Source organism: Agelaius phoeniceus, chromosome 3 (assembly GCF_051311805.1).
Source record: "Agelaius phoeniceus isolate bAgePho1 chromosome 3, bAgePho1.hap1, whole genome shotgun sequence".
Lineage (NCBI taxonomy): Eukaryota > Metazoa > Chordata > Aves > Passeriformes > Icteridae > Agelaius > Agelaius phoeniceus.
The window spans coordinates 55054709-55080362 of NC_135267.1; the positions used below are offsets into that span (position 1 = coordinate 55054709).

The window sequence follows — 25654 nt, forward strand, 5'->3', positions numbered from 1 at the left end:
TGAGTTCTCTTTTTGCCTATTCATTTAAAAAACAAGTAGTAGAATTTGTCTTACATAAAAACCAAAATTCACTGATTTGTTCTGTTCACATGTTGAATTGCAGTCTGCCAATGAGGTGAAATAATATTTCATCAATTTTCAATAACAGATCTAACAATAGAATTCTGTCATTCTGTGATTGCTCTCACTCACATCCTGTAAGCTAGTTTTGATAGCTTTCAGACTCTAACCCTATGAAGAATTCTGGTTAAATTTTTGAAAATACTTGCTGTAGTAATTTCAGGATGTGTACGCCAGGTATGACTAAAACCATGTAGGATTACTTACAATTATTTTCATGTTAAACCGTCTCCACCACCTTTCTTTTAGATGTTTTAAAGAGGCTTAATTTTGTATTTTTTGGCTATGAATGTTATTTTCCAGTTTGCTTAGAGATATATAATTTTCTTTTCAGTTAAAGACTTGAATCTGCAAACATTTAAGCAGATGCTTAATTCTACCTAGTGACAAAATCTCATATATATTGACTAACAAGGTAAGAACATTTATAAGATTTACTCCTTATTTGTCTTTCAGGAAATCTTTACACTCCTCCAAATATTTCAAGTAGCCCTTTTATTGAGCAAACTATGCCTGCAAGGCTACAAAGGAAGCCCAAAATAAAAACAGAGATATCTGCACATTTCTCTAAGAAGGACAGTTTTTCCCATTTAAGTTTTAAATGGAAGAGAGAAGGAAGAAGAAAAGTCATAGCAGCCCCTGTTACACTGCCTGACAAACCCATCAACAGGGCAAAATGTGGTGTGAACATGGCCATCAACAGAGTTAGCAAGAGAAATGAGCCTCTTACAGTCAGAGCAAGTAGTGGAGATCTGTAATTGGAATGGTTGTCTTTAGAAACACAAGAATACACAATTTCTGTGGCTGCAAAAAAGGGCAAAGGGTAAGAAAGAAGAGCCTTGGTTAAGAGACATAAATTCACTAAGGTTTCAAGAAATGATGGCAGGTTGTCAGTAATAACTTCCTTTGTCTTTTCACCCCAGGTCAAGAAAGCAGTAAGTGCAAAGGTTGTTTTCAAGATACAGGCAAAAAAATGGGTCCAATTTAGCATACACCTAAATTCCCCTGGGTTTTTCATATTACCTTCAAGTGTGGGAAGAAATATTTGTGAAGTATAACTGAAAATGATCACCCCTACAGACACCAAGAAGTCCTCAAATTCAAGGGACAGTCTGAATTTTGCCCAGGACCATTGATGCATTTGTGTGAGACAGTAAGTTATCACTACAAAGATGATAACAAAATGAACCAAAGAGCAAAGCTGGCTGAGTTTGGAAACAATTTTGAGAGTTCTGATGAATATACAAGGCAACAGAGTAACAAATGCAATTACAGACCAAGTTTTCTCAGTCACAGGTACATAGGGGAAACTGTGCGACAGCAAGTTCCCACTAGCAACCAGATACAAAATACACGTCATGATCAGTTCCACCACTTGGGTCACATTGACAACTACGCCACCTAGGCTGGGAGACAGCTTTTTGCAGCAGGCATTTGCAATATCTTCGTATGTGTCTCTCACTCTTATCAGTTGCCCATCTTCATGTTCTTCATACAAGCAGGCAATTAGAATTTTGCCTGTGTAACAGCATAATGCTGCAGCCAAGACAATAAGAAGTAGACCACTGTATCCACTGTGGAGGAGAGCATACGGTAATCCTAGGACAAATATTCCCTGAAGAGGAAGAAGAGAGAGAAAAGATGGCACAAAATCCCTTGGGCAAACGTTTATGAGTAGTTGCACCCCCAGACCCATCCTCCCCTGAATATTGCTTTCACCCATCTGCATGGTGCAAGTACTGCTCCATTCTGCTAAGTAACAACCATAAGAAATGTGTTTATTTATGATAAATGAAATTACCAGCAAAAGTAACTACTTCTATCAACACACATGTAATGATAAGCTGGGAAAATGAGAATGTGACTGAATGACAGAGTCAGCTTTCTAGTTAATATTTAATGCTGATGTGATTAGAAGCACATTTTAGAAGGTTCGTAGTTAGTTATTCAGTCAACATGCATATTAATGAAACAGGTTCAGTATCAGTAAAATTAAGCATCTGTAGCATCATCTGTACAAGTTTCACTCCAATTAAAAATAGCAGTGTAGATAGATTCAGTAATGACAATTCCCTTCAGTCTAAAAATTTTTATCAGACCTCTGGAGAGAAGATGGCATTAGAGTGCATCAGACTATGCTTGTGCTTCCTCCACAGCTTCTGGCTGCCTCACACGGCCTTTGCTCTTGCTAAGTCCTCTGATAAAGGGATTTTTCTAAATGCTGAGATTCTAGACTGAGCAAACTTATTTAGGTGTTTAAAAATACATGCAAAACATTTTTTTACTAAGCAATTTTTGAAAATAATATAACTTTTGCTTGTTTTATCTGTTAAAATAAAGAAGGAATTTTACTTTCACAGAACATTATGGACACTTTTTCTTTTTTCTTTCTTTGTATTAAGGGACAAATTACACTTCTATGTGGTTTCATTTCCATCAGCATAAAATCAACAAAACCCTTGAAGAGTATTTCTTAATAAAAACATCCAATTTAAGAAAGATGCTTTTGTGACATTTCTTTTTTTGTGTTACAAACCTGATATTAGGAATTGCACATTAGTCAGACTGGTCAGGCATTTTTATTCATGACCACTGTAGAAATCCAAGTAGTTCTGCAGAAATTTTTACTTCAAGATTTCTTACTGCACCCATTATGAAATCTGAGTAAGTTTGTTCATGTCTTTTATTCTGGCGTTACAGAAGGAGTTGATTTGGACCAAACATTTAGATTTAATTTATAACCAAACCTCAGGAACACAATCTGCTCTGGAAAACCTATGAACCCCCAACAAAAACCCCTCCCCACAGAAGCAGTGACCCATTTTTCTCTCCCTTCCTGAGTGGGTAGTTGACCCAGAGGATCCAAAGCAGAAGAGGTGAGCTTAACGGTATAAATCTTAATCTTATGCTTCACCATCCACAATCATGATCACAAGGCATGTGGGGAACCAGAGTTTCAGGCATGCTTCTGCCTTTTGTGTTTTCCATCAACTCCCTCAGGTTTTATGCCTATCAGACAATTTCTGTGAAGACAGTCTAGAAGTCTATCTCTGATGGAGCTCATCAAGAAGGCAGGTGCCTGTCTCAGCTTTGTAGGGCTCATACCTAGCATCCCACTTCTAAGTGATTCAAGTACTCCCAAGCCTGATCATAAGGAGGGCTCTGAAGACAGGCATTTTTTAAAAGCACTAAATAATCATTGACATATAAAAAGTATTCTTCTCCTCTTCTAGCCACAAAATTGCCATTCTTTTTGGGGCAGATTGTGGGGTGAGCATCAATCATGAAAGAAAGAAGTCTTTAAATTAGAGCAGTGTTTTTTTCTCTAAGCCAATGAGAAAAACAGAGTACCTATTATATGAAAGAGCAGCATTGCCTAATTCACCAGGCTTCACTCTAGAAGCAGGTATATTCAGCTTTCAATTGAATTAGAGTGGAAGATTAAATACATGCACTAATATATTTCAGTTAGAAAGGTCTATGCCTTTATGTGTTGAAACAGAAGTACCTCAGTTATCATTGAAATATTAATAAAGTCATTTACCAGATACATTTTTGGTTGTTTTCCATGACTTCATTTACAGCATTGATTTTTTATAAGTCACAGATGCCGTTTCATTTAGGAGCTGGCACGTTCAACTACACAGCTTGTGGTACTTAGTCACCCAAATCTCTTTACTCAATGTCTCCATTCTAATACAGGTCTCATCACCCAATTACCTTGCAGTGTAATTAGCATTTGTTTTGTACAGGAACTTCACATAACTGTTCAAAAGTCTACCATTTTTGCCATCAAGCAGTCTATTTTCTCAAAAAGATTAGATATCTGGCTGCATCCAGGCTGCAGGTAGCACATATGTAACAGTAGCTTTTGATATGATGCCATTTTTAATCACAGCTTTTGCTGACTGGAAAGTTAGATAGCTGCCTAAAGAAATGATTTTGGTTTCTTTCCTATGAAAACAGTCCTTGGAGAACATTTGCATAACAGATTGAGTTTAAAAGCATCATAAATAAACCAAGTCTATGAAAAAAATCAAGAAGATGAAGCCAGAGAGTCGTCTTCCATATTGACATAAGAACAATGATGTTTTCTCATTCAGTGCAGTTTCTACCAAGCTTATCTCATTTGTTCCATACTCAGAGTGTTATTATTTTGCTGTCTAATCTGCAACTGGCAGTTCAAACAGTATCTGTTGACCCTAAGGGTCACTGTATAATTAAGCTGCAGGTAAGTGTCAGCACAGGCCTTATCCACAATGGCTTCTCCCCTGCTGAATTCAGTCTGTTAAGGACAACCAGCCCCAGCCTCAACCAAAGCAGAAGACTTTGAGAGATGTTATCACAGCCATTTACAGCCCTCCCCACAGGTGCCTGCTTTTCCATGCTTAATTGTTAGTTTAATCAGAGCATAACATAATTCTGAACTCTAACATCTCTGTGGTGTTGTTTATACTAATAATTTAATTCAGTACCTAACACACACTACAGGTTGATAGAGGTGGGGGTTTTTGGGTTGATTTTTTTTTAACTTTGTGACTTCAGACCTTATTAAACAAACCCATTTTTGCCTATTTTTTTCCTTAAAATTATGTAACAGGGGTTGTCTATCCCAAAGTTTAGAATTTCTAAATTGAACATCTCTACAGAAACTCTAAGTTTTTCTTTCAGCTGATGTCTTTGACATCTTTTTTTCCCAGAGTTTGTATATTTCAGTTCTCAATTACTAATGAAAACAAACATTGTGGACATAAGTGGTTTTGCAGCTTTTTGGATATAGAGCATGGTGAGTGAAGAGAAATGAGAGAACACTGACTATGCCAATGCAGTAACTATGTCTGTAGTAAAAGGACAGTGCTTCTTCTACCTTTCCAGGAACTTTTTTTTCTATTAAAAATGAAAAATAGTAATAAAAAATTCTAAAAAATAACCAAAAATATTGTTGGTGGTCACAAGAACTCAAAGAACAAATGTAACTTTTCTAGACTTCAAAACTCATTTTGTATCTGCTGTCCTGTTCTTACCTTTCCAAAGCAATACTTTTTGTTAGAACAATTGCCTGAACATTATAAAGTTCAAATAGTTAAGCCGAAAAAAAAATCTTTAATAAATTATTTTACTGTCAATGTAATATAACAGGTACAGGCATCAGTCTGTATCCTCTGGCTTGCAGCTGTTCAGCAACTTTAGAACATTGCTAAAAGTGACTTTTACATGGAAAATTCTTCCTCCATAAAGAAATCCTTTCATGGATGTTGATGAAGGTGCCTTTTGTGCCCCTTTCACAAGAAATGAGAGCACAGAGAATGCAGATAGAGCATGGTAATATTTCACTGATTCCTTGCTAGTGGAAAAGGGACTCAGGTAATTCTTGCACCACTTGTCATTGCACATGTTGTTCAGCCTGACTCCAGCACTTGCATTTATTGAAGCTTCTGATCCTGTGTTCTCATGTCCAAATTATGGCACAGACAGCCTTAACTGTGAGGCATCAGTTAAAAATGAGCAGCAAAAGGAGCTGTTCCCTAAATTGTCTCATAACTCTTACTTTCAGCATTCCGTCTGAGAAGAGTTTCTAGTCTGAGTGGTTTTATTTCCAATGGTTCTAGAGGAAAGTCAAATGTGTTTGCTTGAAATATGCTCTTTTAAGGTTATCTGTTCATGGAATAGAATATCATAGGGGAAAAGCACTAACACATCTGGGGACAGAGGAGATGGAATTTTTAAAACAATCCTCTGCAGTGGAGCATCTTGAGTGGTTGTGTTATTTACCATCACTCCATTCACCCTGGGTGGGAAAGAAGCCCAAACTTGCCCAAGAGGCTGCATCTTCCCCTGTGTCCCAAGACAAGTCTGCAAGACTTGGGTATATTCACCCTAGACTGAGGATGGAAGTGCACTGTTCCTTGTCAATCACTGTGTCTGGGTGGAGGTCCTTGTCAAACATCCAGAGCAGACTTAGCTGTAGGCAGCTGGGCCAATGCAGGAGAAAGGACTGAGGGCTCAGCTGGTGACCAGCCTTTTAAGAAATAGCAAGGAGAAGAGAAGAAAGGGCATGAAAGAAAAGGACAGAATCAGCTAGCAGCTCATTGCCTTGTCAGAATACCCCCAAGCAGAAGAATCTGGGCATGGCAGGTTTCACCAGGAGGCACCAACCCACTTACAATTGGTTTTGCAAAAAAACAAGGAAAACAGGAATTCCAAACTACAACTGCACATGAAAACACTTTGCTGATGGTTTGACTACAATGTTTGAACTACACCTGTATGTTTCCTCCACCAGCAAGTCTGGCTGCTCATTTAAAGATACCTGATATCTGGACCAGTGCTGAATGCAAAAAATAGGCTTTCTGCTATTATTATAGCAGTATGATATGATATGATATTATGTTGTACTGCTTTACCTCAGGGAAAGCACCTCTCCAGGGAACAAAATGTGTTTAAAAAAAATTGAAAAGTGAGTATGGACAGGCACACAGATAAAAATATCAAAATTCTTTAATATTCAGTTTTAATGCTTTTAGATCCAAGTAAAATATTCTGTTTCATAGGTTGTTTTAACCTGAAATATGACAATTTGAAAAAACAAAGCAAATTGAAAGGTAATTTAAAAGTAAAGATCAAATCACGGTCAGAGTTGAGGCATGCCAAAATACAATGAAATTAAATGGAGTGAAAAGCAATGTTAAAAAAAAAGGAGAGAGAAAATTATTTTACTTTAAGACTTAATCATATGGAAAAATAAATTAAGAAATGAAGAAGAATTTAACTGAAAATTATTCCGTTAGGACAATTCCCTTATATGCAGAATACATGCTGATATGCCAGACTGCCAAATTAGCTCTGATTGCCTTTCTCACCATCTGTAGTTACTCCACTGGAATGGTTCATTTGAGTCTGACTATTTTCCCCAACTAGGCATTTGATTCCTTGCAGGAACATGAGTTAGACATATAAACTATACCAGAAAGTGTCCTACCTGAATCTTCTTGGAAGAGCAGGAAGATAAATTCAAGATCCCTGCTTCTCAGTACAATTCCACAAAATATTTAATTATGTTGCTTAACATTTGTTGCTATTTGAAATAAATAATTTTCCCAAACACATGCAAGCCTTGGTGGCTGTCGTATTTATACAGACAAGGAATTTTATTGGTAATAAATTAAAAAATACTGCAAATTAGTAATAAATTTAAAAATATTGCAAATCCCTTACTGTGCCATGATAAGAAAGTTAATTCCTTGTTAACCTCCGTAGTCTTCTTCCTTTCTCAGCCATCACTGTGATCACCAGTGATTTTGTATCTTCTTCCAAACCACTGTTGTCTACATTGAATAATACTGGACCAGACACTGATTATTCCCCCAGGTAACCTCCTAAACACTACTAGAAACTCATTCCTTTGCCAATACATACATATTGACAGTTACTATTCGGGAACCTGTCACTTAGGCAGTTTTTAATCCATTTAAGATGTACTCTGTGGTTGCACTAATTTTTAAATCAGCACGTTGCGTATTAATGTGTCAAAATTCCTTTTAAAAGTGTAAATATATTATTTATCTTTCACTGCCTAAATTACAATGTCATAAAAGAATTATTTGAAGTGTGTTTAATAAGGACTGTAAGAACTCTTTCTCCAGAAACATAATGATTGACACTAATTATATTTTTAGCTTTTTATTCTCAATCAATTAAAACATGTAGTAACAATTACATTCTTTTTCTCAGCATTGTTGCCAGGTTTCACTAGTCAGAATTTCTATGGTTTTAAAAATATTGGGATGATATCCACAATCTTCTGAAAATTCTACATGTAGTAGCAAGCATTGAATAAGAAAATTACCTGGTCAGATGTGTCTTTTGTTATGTCTCCCAAGTGAAAACTTGCTGGGCATTCTGCCTTCAAAATTCTATTGAGCTACATCTTAACATCCATTTAAAATGCAGTTAATTGTCCAAGTCTAAGCTTGGAAAAATTAGGCACATCAATTTAAAATTCACACCTACCTTAAGATAGGTAATTAGCAGAGCTGAGATGAATTTCCTTTCAGAAATGTCTGTGCTGAGAATGAAGTGTGCACACACTGTAGGAACTCTGAAACTTAACTTTTCCATGTCTTATGCAAAATAGCATAAAGCCTATCCTGAAAATTCCAAAATACCATACTCTTCTCCTGTGCTATGAGCATGTCCTCCTGGTTCTCTCCAGGAACTACTTATGAACAGTTGCATCTACTTTTCAGAATTAGGAACATCCTTTGAACCTCCTCCTACTAATGTAGAAAATCAGTGTTGGAAAATTCAGTGAGAAATCTCAGAGAAGATGAAGGGGATCTTACAGTAGAAAATCTCTATGTTAATTTTCCCTATTCTTAAATCCACATATTCTGGTGTCTGTGTCTCAGTGACTTGTCCAGGATCATTTTTGTGCACCAAGGGGGACAAGGGATGCCATCAGTCCAGTGCTCATTATGTCTCTGGTGTCCATCTCGGATAGTGATGTCAAACAGATTTTTTTACTTACCCTCTATACTCTTCTGGAACTGATGCAGTTTTAGATATTTTGCCTCATTATTTTGTCTCATCCCTCATAAATATTAGTCAAAATTCCTGACTTTTAACAGAAGTGTTGTTTATCTTATATGCATGTTTTGTAAGTACTGTGTTCTGCTTGGTTCCCTCAACACTTACCTATAGGTGAGTTTTTCTACTCTCCTTTTAAACAAAATCACTTATATGCTGCTCCCTAACAGTTAACACATACCTTCCCTTTTCACTTTGTTCTGCTATTATGGCTGGTGCTTTCAGACAAGCATACATAGTCACATAGATAGACACACACTTCCATTTATACCTAATTTTTACCCTGATTAGTATCTGTTTCAAATTTTAAGACTAAACCTAGCCTCTTTTTTTCCTAATCCCTAAAAATTGCTTTCTTACTGTCCTAATTACTGGGAGATGCATTATTTCCTCTCATTGTTACTGTTCATAACACATAATTATTACTCTCACCTTTTATTTCTTCCTTTTGTTATACATATATTTTAAAAAAATTAATTGATATATCCACTTCACTCCTGACATAGGAGAGATATTAATAGAATATCTCTCCTATGTAGAATAGAATACATTGGTATACTATTTCTTAATTATGAGATGTGGCTTCTGGACATCTCATAAATTCTTGTTAAACAACTTCAAAGTTTCTTTCCCAATGAGCTGTCTGTATTTATTCTTCCAAATCAATTATATCTCATAATTTTCTCTGGGTTTGAAAAATTCACTTTTGAAGTACCAAGTAGATATATTACTGTCCTCTGTCTTCCCATAATTAATGTAATTAGATCCTCCAATTTGTTCCTCTTTATCCAATTTAATGAGGCCCAAAAGAGAATTATCTTATGCTAGGTTCAATACCTTTTGTGTTAGATAATTATCATCTATAATTCTTAGAAACTTCAATGATGTTTTACTACATACTGCATACAATGTCTACAATAGGTCTTTAAAACTGGAGTCACCAAGAACAGTACAATTTTTCTTTCCAGACAATAGCTCTAATACAGATAATCATCTCTCTAACATAGAGTGCCACCCTCATTTCTTTTGCCTGTTCTTTTTAGGTAAACATGCTTTATGTAATTATTTTTAAATTCTGGCTGCATAGATCATCATGTATTTACAGTATCAGTTATATCCTATTTCTTCTCTGCAGTAAGAATTTCCATTTCCCTGACTGGCTACCCAAACTCCTGGCACTGCTCTACAGATGTCAGGAAAAGAATTCATCCACTTTCCCTCTCAGTTCAGAGTTTGTTCACAGCTCAGCTGAGTTTGAATTCAAAAATACTATGAGCTGTTCTGTGGAAAACTTCAAATATGTTCTATGGCCTGTCTGACCTTAGCAGCAGATCCATCTCCTCTAATGTCAGTTAAAAATCTTTCTTTAACTTCAGGGATGGTTGAATTAGACCTCAGAAATCTTGTTTTTCCTGATTTTTCTTATTCTTTCCTTCTTCCAGTGCCAGAATATTTCAGCTGCAGAGAGGACAGTGACTAGGTGTTTATTCTGTGATTAATGCCCTCAATTGCCTTATATTCTGACAGAAACTTTAGAAGTGCTCACCTGTCAATCCTTCATGTACCATAAGTAGATGATAAGGCAGATATTGGCTGCTCATGAGATGCTGTGATAAGGTAAGCAGGTAAAGAAGCTGTATGGTTTGCACAGCAAAATGCATGTGTCCATTTGACAGAAGCCACTGATTTTTTTTTTCTCATTTTAGTGGACATATTAGTCTTAAGAATCTCTTAAAAATACATGGACAAAGGAAAGAAAATGTCTGAGAAAATAAGGGGGAAAAATTTGCTGCTATTAAATGTGACAGCTGCTCCCATAGGCTTTGCTTGGTTTAAATATTTGTTTCGAAACTGAAGCATGCTTGATGCTTAATTCCTCATGGTTTGATGGAAAATGTTAGTTTGCATAAATCCAGAGCTCTCTGCAAGAATGAACTGAGTCACACAAAGAAAATTCTTTCCCAAGCAAATTACCTTTTAAGAAAACATTCTTTTGCTTGGTCCCAAAGGAAAAAGAAGGCTTTCATAAAAAGAATGAGGGTTCTTATTATGTGTTATGTATCAAAGAGGAAAAAGAGATGAAAAAAGTAAGGCAGTTAAAACTAAAACAAACATTATTCTGAAAGTCAGTTGTGGTGAGCAACACAGACTCCCTGGCTGCTTACTTATTTCTCTCATTATAGACCAGAATTTCACCTGAAGGCAGGCAAGTGATCCAAACATCCAGCTCAGCAACGTGCATGTGAGTTCCACAAATGTATGGTCAAAAGGAGCTTGAGGGGAAGCAGAGTGAGGCTTTGGGAGACTACAAGCAAAGCAAAGCAGTGGGGAGTCAAATAACTATATTTGAGTGTTCACTGACATAACAAAAGGAAGAATTAAAGTGCATAGAAAGTTCAAACTCAGGCTGTGAGAAAGCATTTGGCTCATTAGGTGTTTTCTTGAATGCTGCCTGGATGGGACAAGCCACAGTTCAGCAATACTGAAGAGGAAATGGAAGAAAACAACTCCAAACTACAAAGAACTTTACATTGGAAAAAACCTTATTCACCTTTGAGAGTTGAAAAGGAAGCCAGGTTACATCTACTAGAAGCTGAGTTATATTTTCTGAACACTGGCATAGGATTTGTTGTGAATAAAAAGTGACTGAATCCTCCCCTGGTTGATATTATCCTGTTCTTTCCTCTGCACAGACCCAACTACCAAATTTAGGTGGATTCTTACTCAAGCTATAATGACTTCTAGAGTTCAGTATATAAAGGGGAAATTTGTCTTAGAGCACAGCCTGGGGAGAATATAGTTAATGAAAGACAGAAATAGTGGTTTATGGTCTCCAGGAATCAGTAAAATGATACAGAGTATCATACTGTATTCCTCTGGAATACATGAGAATGAAATGCTGGTTTACAATTAGGCTGTGTATATACAACAAATTTCTACTGCTTTTCCTCTCTTCAGCTCACTTAAACTTCAGTGGCACCCCTGAAGGCTTCTACCTTCAGGATAAAAGAAGCAGCAACTGATTTTACTGCCTGATAATTGATCATGCACAGATACACATAAAGTTGAGGTTGCAAATAAATCCACCTAAAGGAAGTGTCTCTGTCCTACAGTAACATAATTCCTAATGTTTAACAAAGTAGAATAATTCCCCTAATTTCAAGTAGATTAGACAAACATTCCCAAACAGGCATAATTAATAACAAAGAATAAAAATAAAGGTCAGAAAAGAAATATGAGTGGGTTTTATGGCATGTTGTGAGTAATCATCATAAAAGCAAAGATAGGTAAAGTCTCATTTAAATAAAAATAAAAAAATTAATACAGTTCTGGATTGTGAAACCAGGCATATGACATAGAAAATATACACTGAAAACACCTTTTTAAGGTGTCTAGATGCAGAATACTAAGTATCACTATGTGCAGAGGTATTTCTCATTCTGTTGCACAGACTGTGATAGAGGTCCTTGACCTCTACTGACCCATGAAAAAAGGACTGGAGTTACAAAATAACTAATATTTGTTTTCTGTGGCTGTTTTGTTTTATTTTCCTCTTTTTTTCCCCTTTTTTCCCATTTATTTTCTTAGTCTGGAGTTGCGCGGGAAAAACAAAAGTTGAGGGGACAAACTGGGGACCTTGATTATTTTTGACACTTGATGAGGACCTCAGGTTTATTCTTAACTTTCACATACAAAAGCTGCCAGTATGGGATGAAATAAAAACACTCCTTTCATTATTAAAACAAAGATAGCTAAGCATTTGCTGTAAAAGTTTGTATATAAAAAAAGGCTTTTGTTTTTTTTCCTTAACCTGAATTATTCTGATAGAGCAGAGAAAACTTCTCAGCTCTATTTGGATCTCTCCTTTGTTCATGCTTTGGTGCTGAGATCTGTAGTGATTTCATATTTGAGAAATTGATTTCAAGGCTGCATTTAGTTTCTGTTCCTTTCTCCTAAATGACATTAATTTCTTACATTCAAATTTTTAGCAAAATCAGACTTTTTCACAAGTGTAATTAATGAATTTTAGGTGAAAACTCAGTGGCTATAATTGAAGTTACTAAAGTGACTACTTTCTTCATGGTCTTTGGTACCCACGGAAATTACCACTTCTTAGCATCTATGGATTGGGCTTATATCACCCAACTTCTGTCTTAAACTGATGTCCAATGATGAGTGCACACAGCAACAAAAGAGACACAAATCTGCCTTCCTTTGATGCACACTTACTAGGAACAGGATTCCTAACTTTTCCTTCCTAAGCATAGCAAAAAGTTAAGCTAATCACAGAATCACAGAATATCTGAGTTGGAAGGGATCTGGCAGCTCCAGAAAGGATGGATGGAAATGAGGATCTCCAGGTGACTACTTGTTCCCACAGTGTAGGGTACTTGTTTTAGGTTTGGGAATCTCCATCAGACGTGTGACAGATGTCATTCTGTCATCTCTAGAGTCAGGTGAATTACTTTATAAAGGCCATGAGATGGTGGAATGTCCTAGAAAAGCAAAGGAAGAGTAAGAAGCTGGATAATTTGGTAACATGACTGCACTAGAGGAAGCAGGAAGAGGGCTGTTAGGTAAAGTGCAGATCATTAGAACAGAAGGCTGTAAACCATATGAGGTGGAGACAATGGGTAAGAGAATATGATGGGCAAGAGGCTGTGAGGAAAAATGACTGGATATGAAAAAAACCTAATTCTAAGCATAAGACAGAAATAAGGGGAAAGCTAGAGGGAAAGTATGCATTATGCAGCTTTCTGATTAGGAAAAGAAACCTTCAGGGGCAGAATGGCAGCTCCTCACAATTTAGGAGATAGTAAAGGGTCTCTGAAATCCCATCCACAGAGCAGAGGGAACCCTACAGTTTTGTAAAGGTATTTTATTGTTAGCCTGAGATGACAACAACAAAAAGTATAAAAGGAAGAGCTCTGAGAGCAGTTGGTTCTCCAGCGAAAGTGAAAGAAATCAGCAGGAAAGTAAAGGCAACAGGGGCAGGAGTGGAGAACTCATTTTAAACTCCAGATTCCAATTAAACCTTAGAAGGAGATTTTCAAGTCCCTCAAGAGAAGGTGGCTGAGGAGATGTCATTTGGAGTTGCAGAAATCATGCAGACAACGAGACAAGAGCAGGGGTTCAAAATGTAGTGAGATAGAATAAATTTCAGTGCCAACTTCTAGACTGACAGTAAAATGAGAGCAATAACACTCTTTGACACACAAAAATCCCCAAAACTTCTTTTAAACAAAGTAAACAAATTCCTTATAAAAATAAGATATACTGAGTCTATATTACATAAAATTCTTATTCTCAATCCATATTTTTTCAAGCTTCAGTAGAACTACTCACAAGTTCTGAATTATCCAGATTTAGTCTGAAATAATTAAAGTAGAATGATTTTAAAACTGAAAAGCAAAAAGCTCTCTGCTTATCAGGGAGGAACTAGCCTGAATCAAAGCATGTTTCTGGAGGTGAAAACAGCAATAAAACCCATCATGAATAGAAATATCTATGTAGAGTAAAGAAAAAGGCCAGAAATGGCCATTGCTACTCATAACATAAAACACTAAAAATGTTTATTGTAGAGACTACAAAATATTATCTACTGGTGCTGTTATTTGTGTCAATTAAAGAAATGGACTGAAACTGAAATGGATAGCAACCTGTGTGTATGAACTGAAGTGAATGTTTCCTGACTTTGACTCATATGTTTACATTTTTGAGAAGTAAATATTAAATTTCATTTTTTTGTTAGCTATTTAGTAACACAGCATTGTACATATGGCAAAACTAGTGCCACTGGCCAAGAATACAGAGAAAAATTGCCTTCCAAGAAACATGGTGTATGTGGGGAGAAGAGGAAGAAATACAAATAGAAGACATTATCTTTTATTAAGCTTTGGGGGTAAAATGTTTTATACAGCTTACTGTGCTAAAACTAGATTACAATATATCATATTCAATACTGTGTTTAGGGTTTTTTATTTTCTCAAGTAGCTCCATTTTCTCATTCAGACAGAGCTTGTACCATTTCAATGAATCTACTGCTGTCAGGAATTATATACACTGAAGTAAACTGTAGATTAACCTTCTATGGATTGTGTAGAAGAAGCTTTGCCATGTGGAAAGTCTGCTATAGAAACATCACTATTTCTGATTCTACCAGCACATTACAATAATTCAGATGTCCTTTACTTTCTGCATTAAATTCTCATATGCACTTACAAGTGCTGAGCTTGTCAACTTTTATTTCTTGATCAACCCTAGGGCTTACTCTTTTTAGTTAATAAAAAAATAAGTTCCCTTCTGCAGATTTGCTAATGGAAGTGAAGGAAGTTTAGAAAAAACAGGAAAGGAATATCATATGACAAAATATTTTACTTTCTGCTGCCTGTCACTCTGTTCTTGCTGTCTTGGGAGGAATGTTAGCCTGGGAGGAGTTATATGACTCAATATGGTTTATTAAAACAAATTTGCTGAGGTTGCATACATCATAAGTTTAAGAATAGGGGCAGAAAGAACATTTTTAAGAAGAATGCTTTCCAATAGTGATAGCTGGTCAATGGCATATGCTATAGAGAGGAAAAAGTATACAAATTATCTCAGCCACAGAAACCTGGTGAATAATTATAATAGGTAATTTAGGCTTTGTTTTGAAAGTTAACTGTCAAATGCAACATCACAAGAATGAACAATGAACAAATAAAACAGATACAGAAATTCAAAGTTGCCTAATAACAGTGTATTTAAATACCATGTGACCTGCCATGAATTTAAAAAAGAGAAGGAAAAAATACACCATTTGTTTAAATACAACTTGTTAAAAATGCTCGCAGGGGTTGATGACACCAAAGAGTATGGTAGATTAATTTGATTTTAGTATAGTGGCAAAGTACAACAGCTATTCCCTTCACCTGAGGGAGCCAGAGATCCTTGTTCTGCAACAAGTTGTGGCACATTGGGCTCTTCCATGGAATAAAGAGATCCTTGCTTTCAGGCGGCTGACAGGTACTTGATCCTTTGTTTTTGGTAACATTTATTATTTCAAAGACTATCATTTTCATAATGCTACTATCCATTTATCTTTGCTATCATATTTCTGTCATTTTCTTTCTTGGCCATCTGGATTTTTAAGATGGAATGCCCATTTTTATGGCTGAATATTCTAAAGGTACTCTTATCACATTCTTTTGCTGATTTATCTTATGCTCAGCCCTTACAATGAGCCTCAATAGCTAGGAGAATCAATTCCTTATGGAGAAAAGAGAGGAAACTGAATCAAATGTCAAGCTGATTTATCACAGGCTACATTTAAACAATCATTATTTTGTAAAGAGTTTCTGTAAAATAGGAAACATTTTGAGACTCACTTTTAAAATTGCTTTCATTATTGGAGCACCTGGAAGTCCTTGAATGTAATCCCATTGTGTAAAGCAATGTGCAAACAAAGCACAAAAAGCTGGTGCCTTCTCCACCATCTTTTTGTGCTTGGGGTAGGATAACAAGAAACAAGTTGTCCTAAGGTGACTTCATGATGCTTGTATCCCCAATATCTGTTCTGGTTTTGCTGGATATTAAGTTATGCACCTTTAAGACTGGTTCTGAGAGCAAAGGGGGGACAAGAAATGTGCTGTCTGTTTGCAGAAGCTACACTTGCTCCCCCCCATCCTTCTCCTGGACTGTGCTGTCTGCAGCACGGACACTGGGAGAGAGCTCTCCTTTGCTTCTTAGTTTTTTTTTTTAGCTAGCTGAAGCAGAGAAGTTCCCCTGACTGTGGCTTTTCTTTTTCTTGGAGCTGTTCGGACCTGCTTTGGACCAAAAAATCACAGAAAAACACTGGAAGCTCCCACCTGTGGCCACCAGGGCCAGGACATGGCATTGTCCAGTGCAGGAGGGATGGATAACAGACTGAGCAAGGTGAGCTACAGCACACAGCAAGGACTTTGTGAATTTGCCTTCCCTTCAGAACAGTGAGAGATTTTGTTGTTTAATATTATTAATTTTTAATGCTTGTGAATGTAGGGGGATAGAATAAAAGTAAATAAAGATAGTATATAAAGTAATCTTACCCCCTAAAGAGTTGCAGCTGGGTTAATTATTAAAGATTAGGAGCAGGCCTGACTTTAAAAGGCCACAGCTGCAGCCAATAAGAAGAGTGTTATAAAAGAGTGGCTTGGTTGGTTGAGGGGGAATTGGAGTTGGTTGCTGTGAGGAGAGGGAAGAGTCAGTCCTTAGAGGAGCTGTCTATGAGAAACATCAAGGAGGTATGAAACCCTTGCACTAAGGAGACAACAATGTGAAACCTCTGCCATATAATGACAGCATGTGAATACTTTGCTTGTTAAATAAATAGGGGTTTTTTTCCACTTTTCTCCAAGGAAGTATTTTCCCAAAGCAGCTGGGGGAGGTGTTGCTTGAATCTGCTTTCTAGAGGGACCCCTTAGGAAGTTTCCTCCCAAATCTGCCCTAAACCAGGACAATACAGGCAGAGAGGGGAGTAAGGAAATCTTGAGTCAATACCAAATACTGGTAGAGATAGACACTTGAGTTAAGAGAGCAAATGGAGGTTTCAATGTAGCTTGTAACTGCAATTTTTGTCAAAAGGGCATTTCATGAGTATCGGAGGAATATCTTCATATAAGTTCAGAGGAATGCTTGTTCAAGTATTCACCAAATTGAAGATGGTAATTGTAACTGGAAGAAGAGAGATCAAAGTCAATAGCTGCAGGAAGAATAATGATTTTTATAGAAAAGATGAGCAACTTACATTTGATTTGATGGTTCAAGAGTTTCTTGCAAGAGCTATTGGTCTCATGAGTTATGGAACAGCATCAACTTTCCAGGTGGGTATGCATGGAGTGAGCTTGAAAAGGTTAGGGAAGAATGTGTTACTGTGGCCCAGATGGGGAATTATAAGTGCTCAGACTAGTTTTAGCCTCGTGGATTGGTAAACCGGACTATGTACTAGTGTGTTTTACAGTAAAAATAAGCAGGACATGGATCTAGTCTGAGTGTGAGGATATAGAAAGAGGCCTGAAAGATGATGCCCCATGATAGCCCTGCAGGGTAACAAGGACTTAAGCAGTGATGCCCATCTCCAGGGTACTTTGAAGGTTCCCTAATGATGAAATGAAAACAAAAAAAGAGGCCTGAGAGCAGGAGGCACAATGTCCAAGTTTCTGAGGTACTTACACATACCATTTATTTCATGTGTGTTATGGGACAAATGGAAATGAACACATCCTTTTTGCAAATATATGTAAATGAGCATGTAACTCATACTCTATCGCTTGACAGACTGTCTATTAAGCTCTAGCAAGATCACTGATAGTAGCTGGCCTTTGAATAATGGCAGGATTTAAAGCTCTTAGATGGAGAAATATTAAGCTGAATGAGATATGAAATAGTTCAAATACTGGCAGACTCCTCTAGTGCATCCACCCAAGGAATTCTGCCAGTGTTGGAGGCTGTACTGTACCTTGCAGGTACTGGAGCGAGGTGTTGGACCCAAGGATGTTCCTTATGGCTCCCTTTCATCTCAGGATCTTCTGTTATTCTAAGATTATGTCCTCACTAGGGACATCTGTTGGCAAGCTGATTTTGGCAGCATGCTAAAACGACTTGCAAATTCCAATTAATGCAAAAGTTTATGCTATTACTTGTTGGAAAGTACCACTATAAGGACAAGAGTTGAGCTGGTCTCTCCCAGTTTATTTTCCAGACTACTGTATGCTAACTTGCTAGTTCTTTTGTCCTTTTATATGCACACAATTTCTATTAACAGCTGCTTCATGTAGGTGGACTCACATCTATAAAATAGCTGTTCTAAAAGATTAATAGTAGAAGATTTTCCAGATGAAACAATTTTTAAATTTATGTGACAACTGAACAGTCAATGAGAAGTCTTCACTTACAAGAAATAGCCACTTGCAAACTCTCTTGCATTCTCTTGCAATTTCTTTACCAGACTGTGACAAACTGAACATCAACCCCAGGACAAGTATACTATGCACTGAAGTGACTTAATTGCTCTTAGGAGTAAACTGAAGATAACAGGGTGGCTTTGAAATTTAGATGCTGAAATATAGAGGTTTCAAAACTACAAAGCAAGAAGAGTTTCTGCCCAAGTTGTTGGAAATGATAGATAATTGACATTGCTAAAATCAAGTGCTAAATATATACTTTCTTGAAATGTAAGGTTATAATTTGAGGTTCTGAACAGAATTATACATATTTCTTTAGGCTCAGCAGCATTTCTGGTTACTGTTATCAAAATAATAAAACATTAGACATGAATGTCTGTAAAACTCAGGTAAAAATCTGTTAAAGATATAAAATAAAGTATTGGTTAGAAAGAAATATTTTAAAATATATGTATCTTACACTCAGTGGAATAAAGGTATTCAGATTTAAGACTGAGGTTGCATATTAAATTCCACTGGTTGTTTGAGCATTATACTTTAGAATGTTTCCCTCTCATCTCATATGAGATAAAAATCACATATGCTAATAAGCTTAAAATAGATCAATATAATAAACTATATTATAAAGTATATCAGTCATAGCCAAAATACTGAGACTATTAGAATCATTTATGAAGGAGATGCAGAGACACCTCCTGTAACTCTCTTGTGACTCATCTGTTAAGAAATGCAATTTTGAGCACATGGTGAGGATAAGCATGATCTAAGTACTGCTTTAACTTCTAAAGATATTTTAATATGTCATTTTAACACCTAGAAGGCTTAAAGAATTGCAATACTTTGTTCTGTTGCTTGTGTGACCCATGCATTTTTTTCTCTGGACTTCAAGAGCTAGTATGGTGCTTTCTGAACCAGTAGCCCATATGTTGGGGCTATCTGTATGTCCAAGGAATAATTTTGTGGATGAATTATGTTATATCACAATTTCTACTTGAGGGAAAATTTGATATGGAGTGGCTTAGGAAAACAGATCTGACAATCCTAAAGTTTCCATAATAGCTACAGTACACTGTGCTGATGTAAATCTACCCAACAGTCCCTCCCTCACACCTGATCATTGCCCAAATAATGTGATGAGATAAAAGTCAAAACCTACAAATCAGCAACTTATATCCCATGACAATTATCCAAATATTTATTCCTGGAACAATCTTTGACAAGCCACCTCTCTATGTTTAGGAGTTCTGTCTTCATAACATTTTTTAGTTTTTGCAGCTGACCAAGGAAAAAGCAGACTGATGAAGTGCACTGTCTAATGTGATTTATGGGAATGGCACTTAGGTAACTCAAAACCAGTCTGCTGCACTGTGCTTGCATGTCAAATAAAGAGATTTCTCTGAATTAGATGTTATTTCTTTGTTGCAGGATAAGACATTTTTGATAAAGAGCTTTTGTGATACGAAATAGGGTTGGGAATAGAGAAGATATATATCCTGAATGTAGCCTTCTCTGTACTATATGAATATGTGCACAAAGAAGCCTACCACAGGGTCTGAGCTGAAATAAAACATTATACAGAGTAGTGATGTATGTCTGGAATGTTTTTTCCCCTCAAGAGAAAATCAGAAGGGAAAACCAGAGCACAAACATTAGTTACAGTCTTCTCCCCTAAAATATATCTTTTATCAATTGCATTGCATAATGGTGACATTCTATCACAGAAAAAGCAGATCTGAACTTAGATGGCTCTCACCAGGATTTTTTGGGGTCTGCAGTTCTGGCTATAAGGGTTTGTGGTTGCAAGCCTTGGAAAAATAAATTTGCCAGTACTGCCAGTGCATTTCAGCTAAAATCACACTCGCTATTTGGAATTTTTATGTGCAACACAATAGTCCTAGTATCTTGGAATTTCACTTTATGCTGTCATTTTTTGACATTTCATTTGGAAACTCATTTTACTTTTTGGTCCTAGTTTAGATATCAGCATTGGGCATCTCCTTTCAATTCTCAGTACCACATCTTGATAGGAAATGCAGAAGTTAGTTTCTCTCAGATGTCTATAATTTAGTTCAGAGTACGACTTTAGCTTCAATGCATGTAACTTCAGCTTCAATATATAATGTATAATTCAAGGAAGTCACTGCTTTGTGCTAAAGAAAAGATTGACCCTTGTTCTCATGTCTGGAAAATAAATACTTAAGATCAAGTGCTGCAGTTAAAATCCAAGTGGCTATTTATCCAAACATGACTAAATAATTTAAGGTTCTGGATGAGAAGATTTATATAATTATACATCTAATGACCTGCTTTCTAAGCACATGAGTATTATATTTAGAAAATGCTTAAATTTCGTGTCAATAAAGCTTAATGTGAGGGGTGTGTAGATACCCCTCAGATGTTTGCCTTTATATCTTCAGAGTCATGTCTATTAATTCTGTTCTTCAGCATCAATGTGTTTTCCAGTTAAGTATTTAGGAGCTGTAGTTACCCTAGTTAAAATGAACTAAATTGCAACCCAGTACAGAAATATGGTTATAAAGGCATGCAGTGAAAGATATATGGATATTCAGGTTTTAAAATTATGATTATTGAAATCTTGAGTCTTTCCTAAACTAATGTGTAATATACAGAGTATAAATGAGAATAGTTATGATTACTGCTGCAATAATGGGTAATTTATTATTGATGCGTTGAAAAATAATGATTAATAATGCTGATTTAAGTATTGTTATTCCTAGAAGCACTTACAGTAGTCAAGCACTCTATCATGTTTCTCTGATCATGGAATAAGAAAATTTTGCCTGCTTTAGGTATTTCTAATCTTTGTACAACCTAATTTTTTGCAAAAGGAAGAATATGAATGTTGGCAACAGTAGGTATCAGATGCATCAAATTAAAAAAACCATTCAGCACGATTTCACAGTATTTTAGTTGGAAAAGACTCTAAGATCAACAAGTCTTGCCTTTGACTGATCACCACCTTTTCACCAAGACTGTGACACTGAGTGCCACGTCCAGTTGTTTCTTGGACACTTTCAGGGATGGTGACTCCATCACCTCACTGGGCAGTCTGTTCTAATGCTTATCAGTTCTGTCAGTGAAGAAATAATTCCTAATGTTCAGCCTGAACATCCCCTGGCACAGCTTGAGGCTTTGCACTCCCATTCTGTCACTGCTTGCCTGGGTAGCCCCATGCAGCTACAACTGACTTTCAGGTGAGTGTAGAAAGTCACAAGGTCTCCTCTGAGCCTCCTGTTCTCCAGGTTAAACACCCTCACCTGCTTCTCACAGGACTTTGCTCCAGACCCTTCCCCAGCTCTGTTGCCCTTCTCTGGACATGTTCCAGCACCTCAATGTCTGTCTTGTAGCAAGGGCCCCAAAACTGAACGCAGGATTTGAGGTGTGGGTCCCCCGTGCTGAGTACAGAGGGACAAACACTGGCCTGGTCCTGCTTATACAGCCAAGGATGCCATTGGCCTTCTTGGCCAGCTGGGATCAGCTGGCTCATGTTCAGCTGCTGTTGATCAGCCCCCTTGGTCCTTTTCTGCTGGACTGCATTCCAGCAAGATTTGATACATTATGTTTTACCAAACACTCAGAGAAAAACTGTGTAATTATATTAGCCTGTATTTTAAAGACTGTTCAGACATCATAGTTCAGAAAGTCACTTGAAGCTTTCTGGTAAAGTGGTTGGCTTTTTTCAGTGTTAGGTCCTTCCAAGACCTAAGTGGAGATTGACTCACAATGGTATAAACTACAGCTATAAATTACACAGTATAAATTATAGGTGAGATTAAAATTATTTCACTTCTTTCCATTATTTCACTTCTCCTTCTCTCTATTTTTTTTCTCCATCCTCTTGTGCCCCTTCATGACACAACATAATGAATGCCTTTTCCTTTTAGCTTGCAAAAATCTTACTACATGTGACTGGCAAATAAATAGTCTTTATTGTCCTTTGGTTCTGCTGTGAAATACTGTACCATTAGAATTTAACTACCTTCCTCTTTGTGACTATTGCTTTGCTTATCTATCCAGCACCACTGTAGAAGTCATTACAAATAATTTTGGCCTTTTACTGCTACATACAAACAAATGCAACTTGCATCGCTCAGCGAGATGATCCTGTACATTTTCCCATTTGAATTAACTCAGCTTTATGGTCTCTGTCCTCACCCAGATTTACCAAACACAGGTTTTGATTTGCCTGTGCAGTGCTGGAATACGAAACATGTTTCCCTGGAAACTTAAATGTCTGAAGCAATCATTTACACATATCATTTACACAAGTGTCAGCACCAAAAGTGCATATTTTTCCAGTTCAAGTTAAGAACAAAATAAAAATGTCTTCTTTGTTTGTTTGGGAAGACATATTTAAAACACTATGAGGAATACCTTATATTTCATTTCAGAGATCAAATATTTAATTGTTCCCATAATAAATCCGGATTGCAAGATATTTTCTTTTTTAGACTAATTGTATTCACTAGAATAACTGTTCAGAACATTTCAAAACTCTGCTGAAATGTTTACCTCTAATTGCCATGCAAAACACTTCTGCCCTTTCCTCTGGGTAGGGCAAAACAACTGTCATTTTATCAAAGATTGTCTTCACCAGTCAAGAACGGTTGGATTATTTTAATCATTCTGTTCACAACTCTGACTTTCTTTTCAAAGCTATTCATAGAAATTTCTTTAAACTGTTGTTTTCTACTGACAGAGGCCCATTCAATATTCCCCTCTCTCTCTCCTCTCCTGCCTTTCCCCTTCCCTTTCTCTGCTTTGTTTCAAAACCAAATTACTTGTTCCCAATCCCAGGTACTGGGAAATAGGAATGATACAAATATATGTACAGAGATTCACATACATGGTTGCACATGCATACAGTGTAATAATGTGTCATTGGGGCACATTGGTTATATTATTAATGAAACTGCAGTTTCCAGGCTTTGCAACCTTCAGCCTACCTTAGGAGGGAACCTCAATACAGCTGTAGCCAACTGCTTTTTAATGCTAATTTCTAAAATATTTTACCAAATTAGAGCCATAGTAGGCAACACTCAGCATACTGAGAGTTTTGAGTAGGACCATAGTTACTGATCTGTTTGGATAATTTAGCTTGAATTTGTCATGATTTTAAATAGCCAACTGCATATTTGATTGTGTTTTAAAATGTTTTATTAGTCTATTTTTTAACTGACACCTATATTATTAATAATTAAAAATAATTTTGTACACAACAATATTTAGGATTTTCGGCACTTTCATGTATTTACAGAGGCATTATTATTTTTTGTTTTTCAGAAAGGGGAACAATGGTTAGAGAATATGATTTGCCAAAAGGTCATACAGAAAATATTGACAAAACTTACTTCCAGAATGAAATCTTGGCTTTGGTGAAATCAAATGCAAAACTCACAGAGACAATGGGCTCTCATCCCAGATTCCTGTCCTGACTAGGTGCTGCTGAGGGAGTTTGAAGATAAAATGAGTTACTAGAATGCAGTTGGGGTATTTTAGTACTTTCACACTTTTATTCGCAGCTGAACACTTTCAGAGTATGATATGCTACAGTGCCCTGTTATTGCACTGGCTCTCATGTGGTGGTGCTCATGTTTGAAAATATACCAGGATTAGAAATATGTCCTTTTTCTCCTCCTTTGCAGAGCTGAGGGATGAACTGGATACGTAAACAAATGTTCATTGGCATAGTCAGACTTGTGTGACACTGGAAGAATTATTTTTCTATAATTGAAGTGGCATAAAAAAGTGTTCAAGAAACAGTTACTGGGACTTAGATGTGTCAGTGGATGCTGCTTTCTTACTATGTCAGACAGAAAGTTAGTGGTAATGATAGAATTATGTAAGGAAATGAATCATGAAAAGTGAGAAAAAGATTCTGAAACATTTAATGCTAAATTTAAGGATTTGAAAAGATAGTCAAATTCCACACAGAATGCTGGGACCAAATGCTTTACGTCTATTCAACCTATTTTCTTTAACACTGACAAGTATTATTACACTTCTTGTGCTTCGTGCTTCAATTTATTTCTAGTTTAACTTACATGTCAGTAAATTTATGCCTGACGTCAGTCTGGCTCTTACCATCCTCTTTTTATTAGATGTTTACCTCACATTTCTATGAAACATCTCTGTCACTGAATTCAAATATGCTTATTAAAGATAATGCTGGCACTGCCAAAACAGGTGCAATCACCACCCTTTCAATTTTACCTAATTTAAACCCTTTTTAAACTTCAGATAACATATGTATAATTTTCCCCTTTGGAACTCTGTTTTATCAGAGTGCTAATCTTATGCAGAAAGATTCAAATATATGAGTAATAAATTCACAGAAACCTTTTAGAATACGCAAAATGATGGTACAGCAAAGTAAAATACAGCAGGCTAAGAGATGACCAGGTTTTTCAAATGATGAGTGGAATAAGTGTGGAAATAAAAGGTTACCTGAATGGCATTTGTTACATTCCATCCTGCTTCCCAGCTGGTGATCGGTTTGACCTGGGCATGTGGCAAGGGAGCTGGGGACTTGTATTCTGGATCCTGGTGGCAATTATCAAGCTCAAATTTCAGGGGTCCATCTGGTCCCTCTCTGTTCTCGCTGTGAGCTCTGTTCAGTTCATCGCTTTTAGCAAAATTCATGTGCTCTTCATCGGTGTCTAGGCAGCTGTCCCACCTCACCAGTCCCAAAAAGAGAGATGGTGTTTCTCTAAAGCATTTGAAAAGAGATGAAAAAGTCTGCTTCAGGTGAGCCATCCTCAATACCAAGTATAAAAGTAAAATCTTTCATTACTTGTCTTCATTTCTTTCAGCAGTTGTATGTTGTCAATCCTTTTGGTAGGTTAGCCTTGATAGTGTAGCTGTGATTAATGGAGTTGGTTGTCTTTAGTTCATTTATTTCTGGCTGTTTCAAATAGCAGCTAAAGAAATATCTCCAGGGTCTTCAACATATTGCCCAGAGTAGCATGCAGCAAGATTTCGTAGTCTGCAAGCTTCAATTTACAATT

The 25654-nt window shown here is 36.6% G+C and overlaps 1 protein-coding gene across 1 annotated transcript; it reads right to left on the bottom strand.

The window, feature by feature from the left end:
- Positions 1-523: 523 nt before the first annotated feature.
- Positions 524-25403, bottom strand: LOC129118314 (vesicular inhibitory amino acid transporter-like). The gene is made up of 2 exons (XM_054629642.2): positions 25095-25403; positions 524-1735 (listed from the first exon to the last, which is right to left on the bottom strand). Exons 1-2 carry the CDS (start codon positions 25401-25403, stop codon positions 584-586), a joined length of 1461 nt encoding a protein of 486 aa, XP_054485617.2. The 3' UTR covers positions 524-583.
- Positions 25404-25654: the final 251 nt, after the last annotated feature.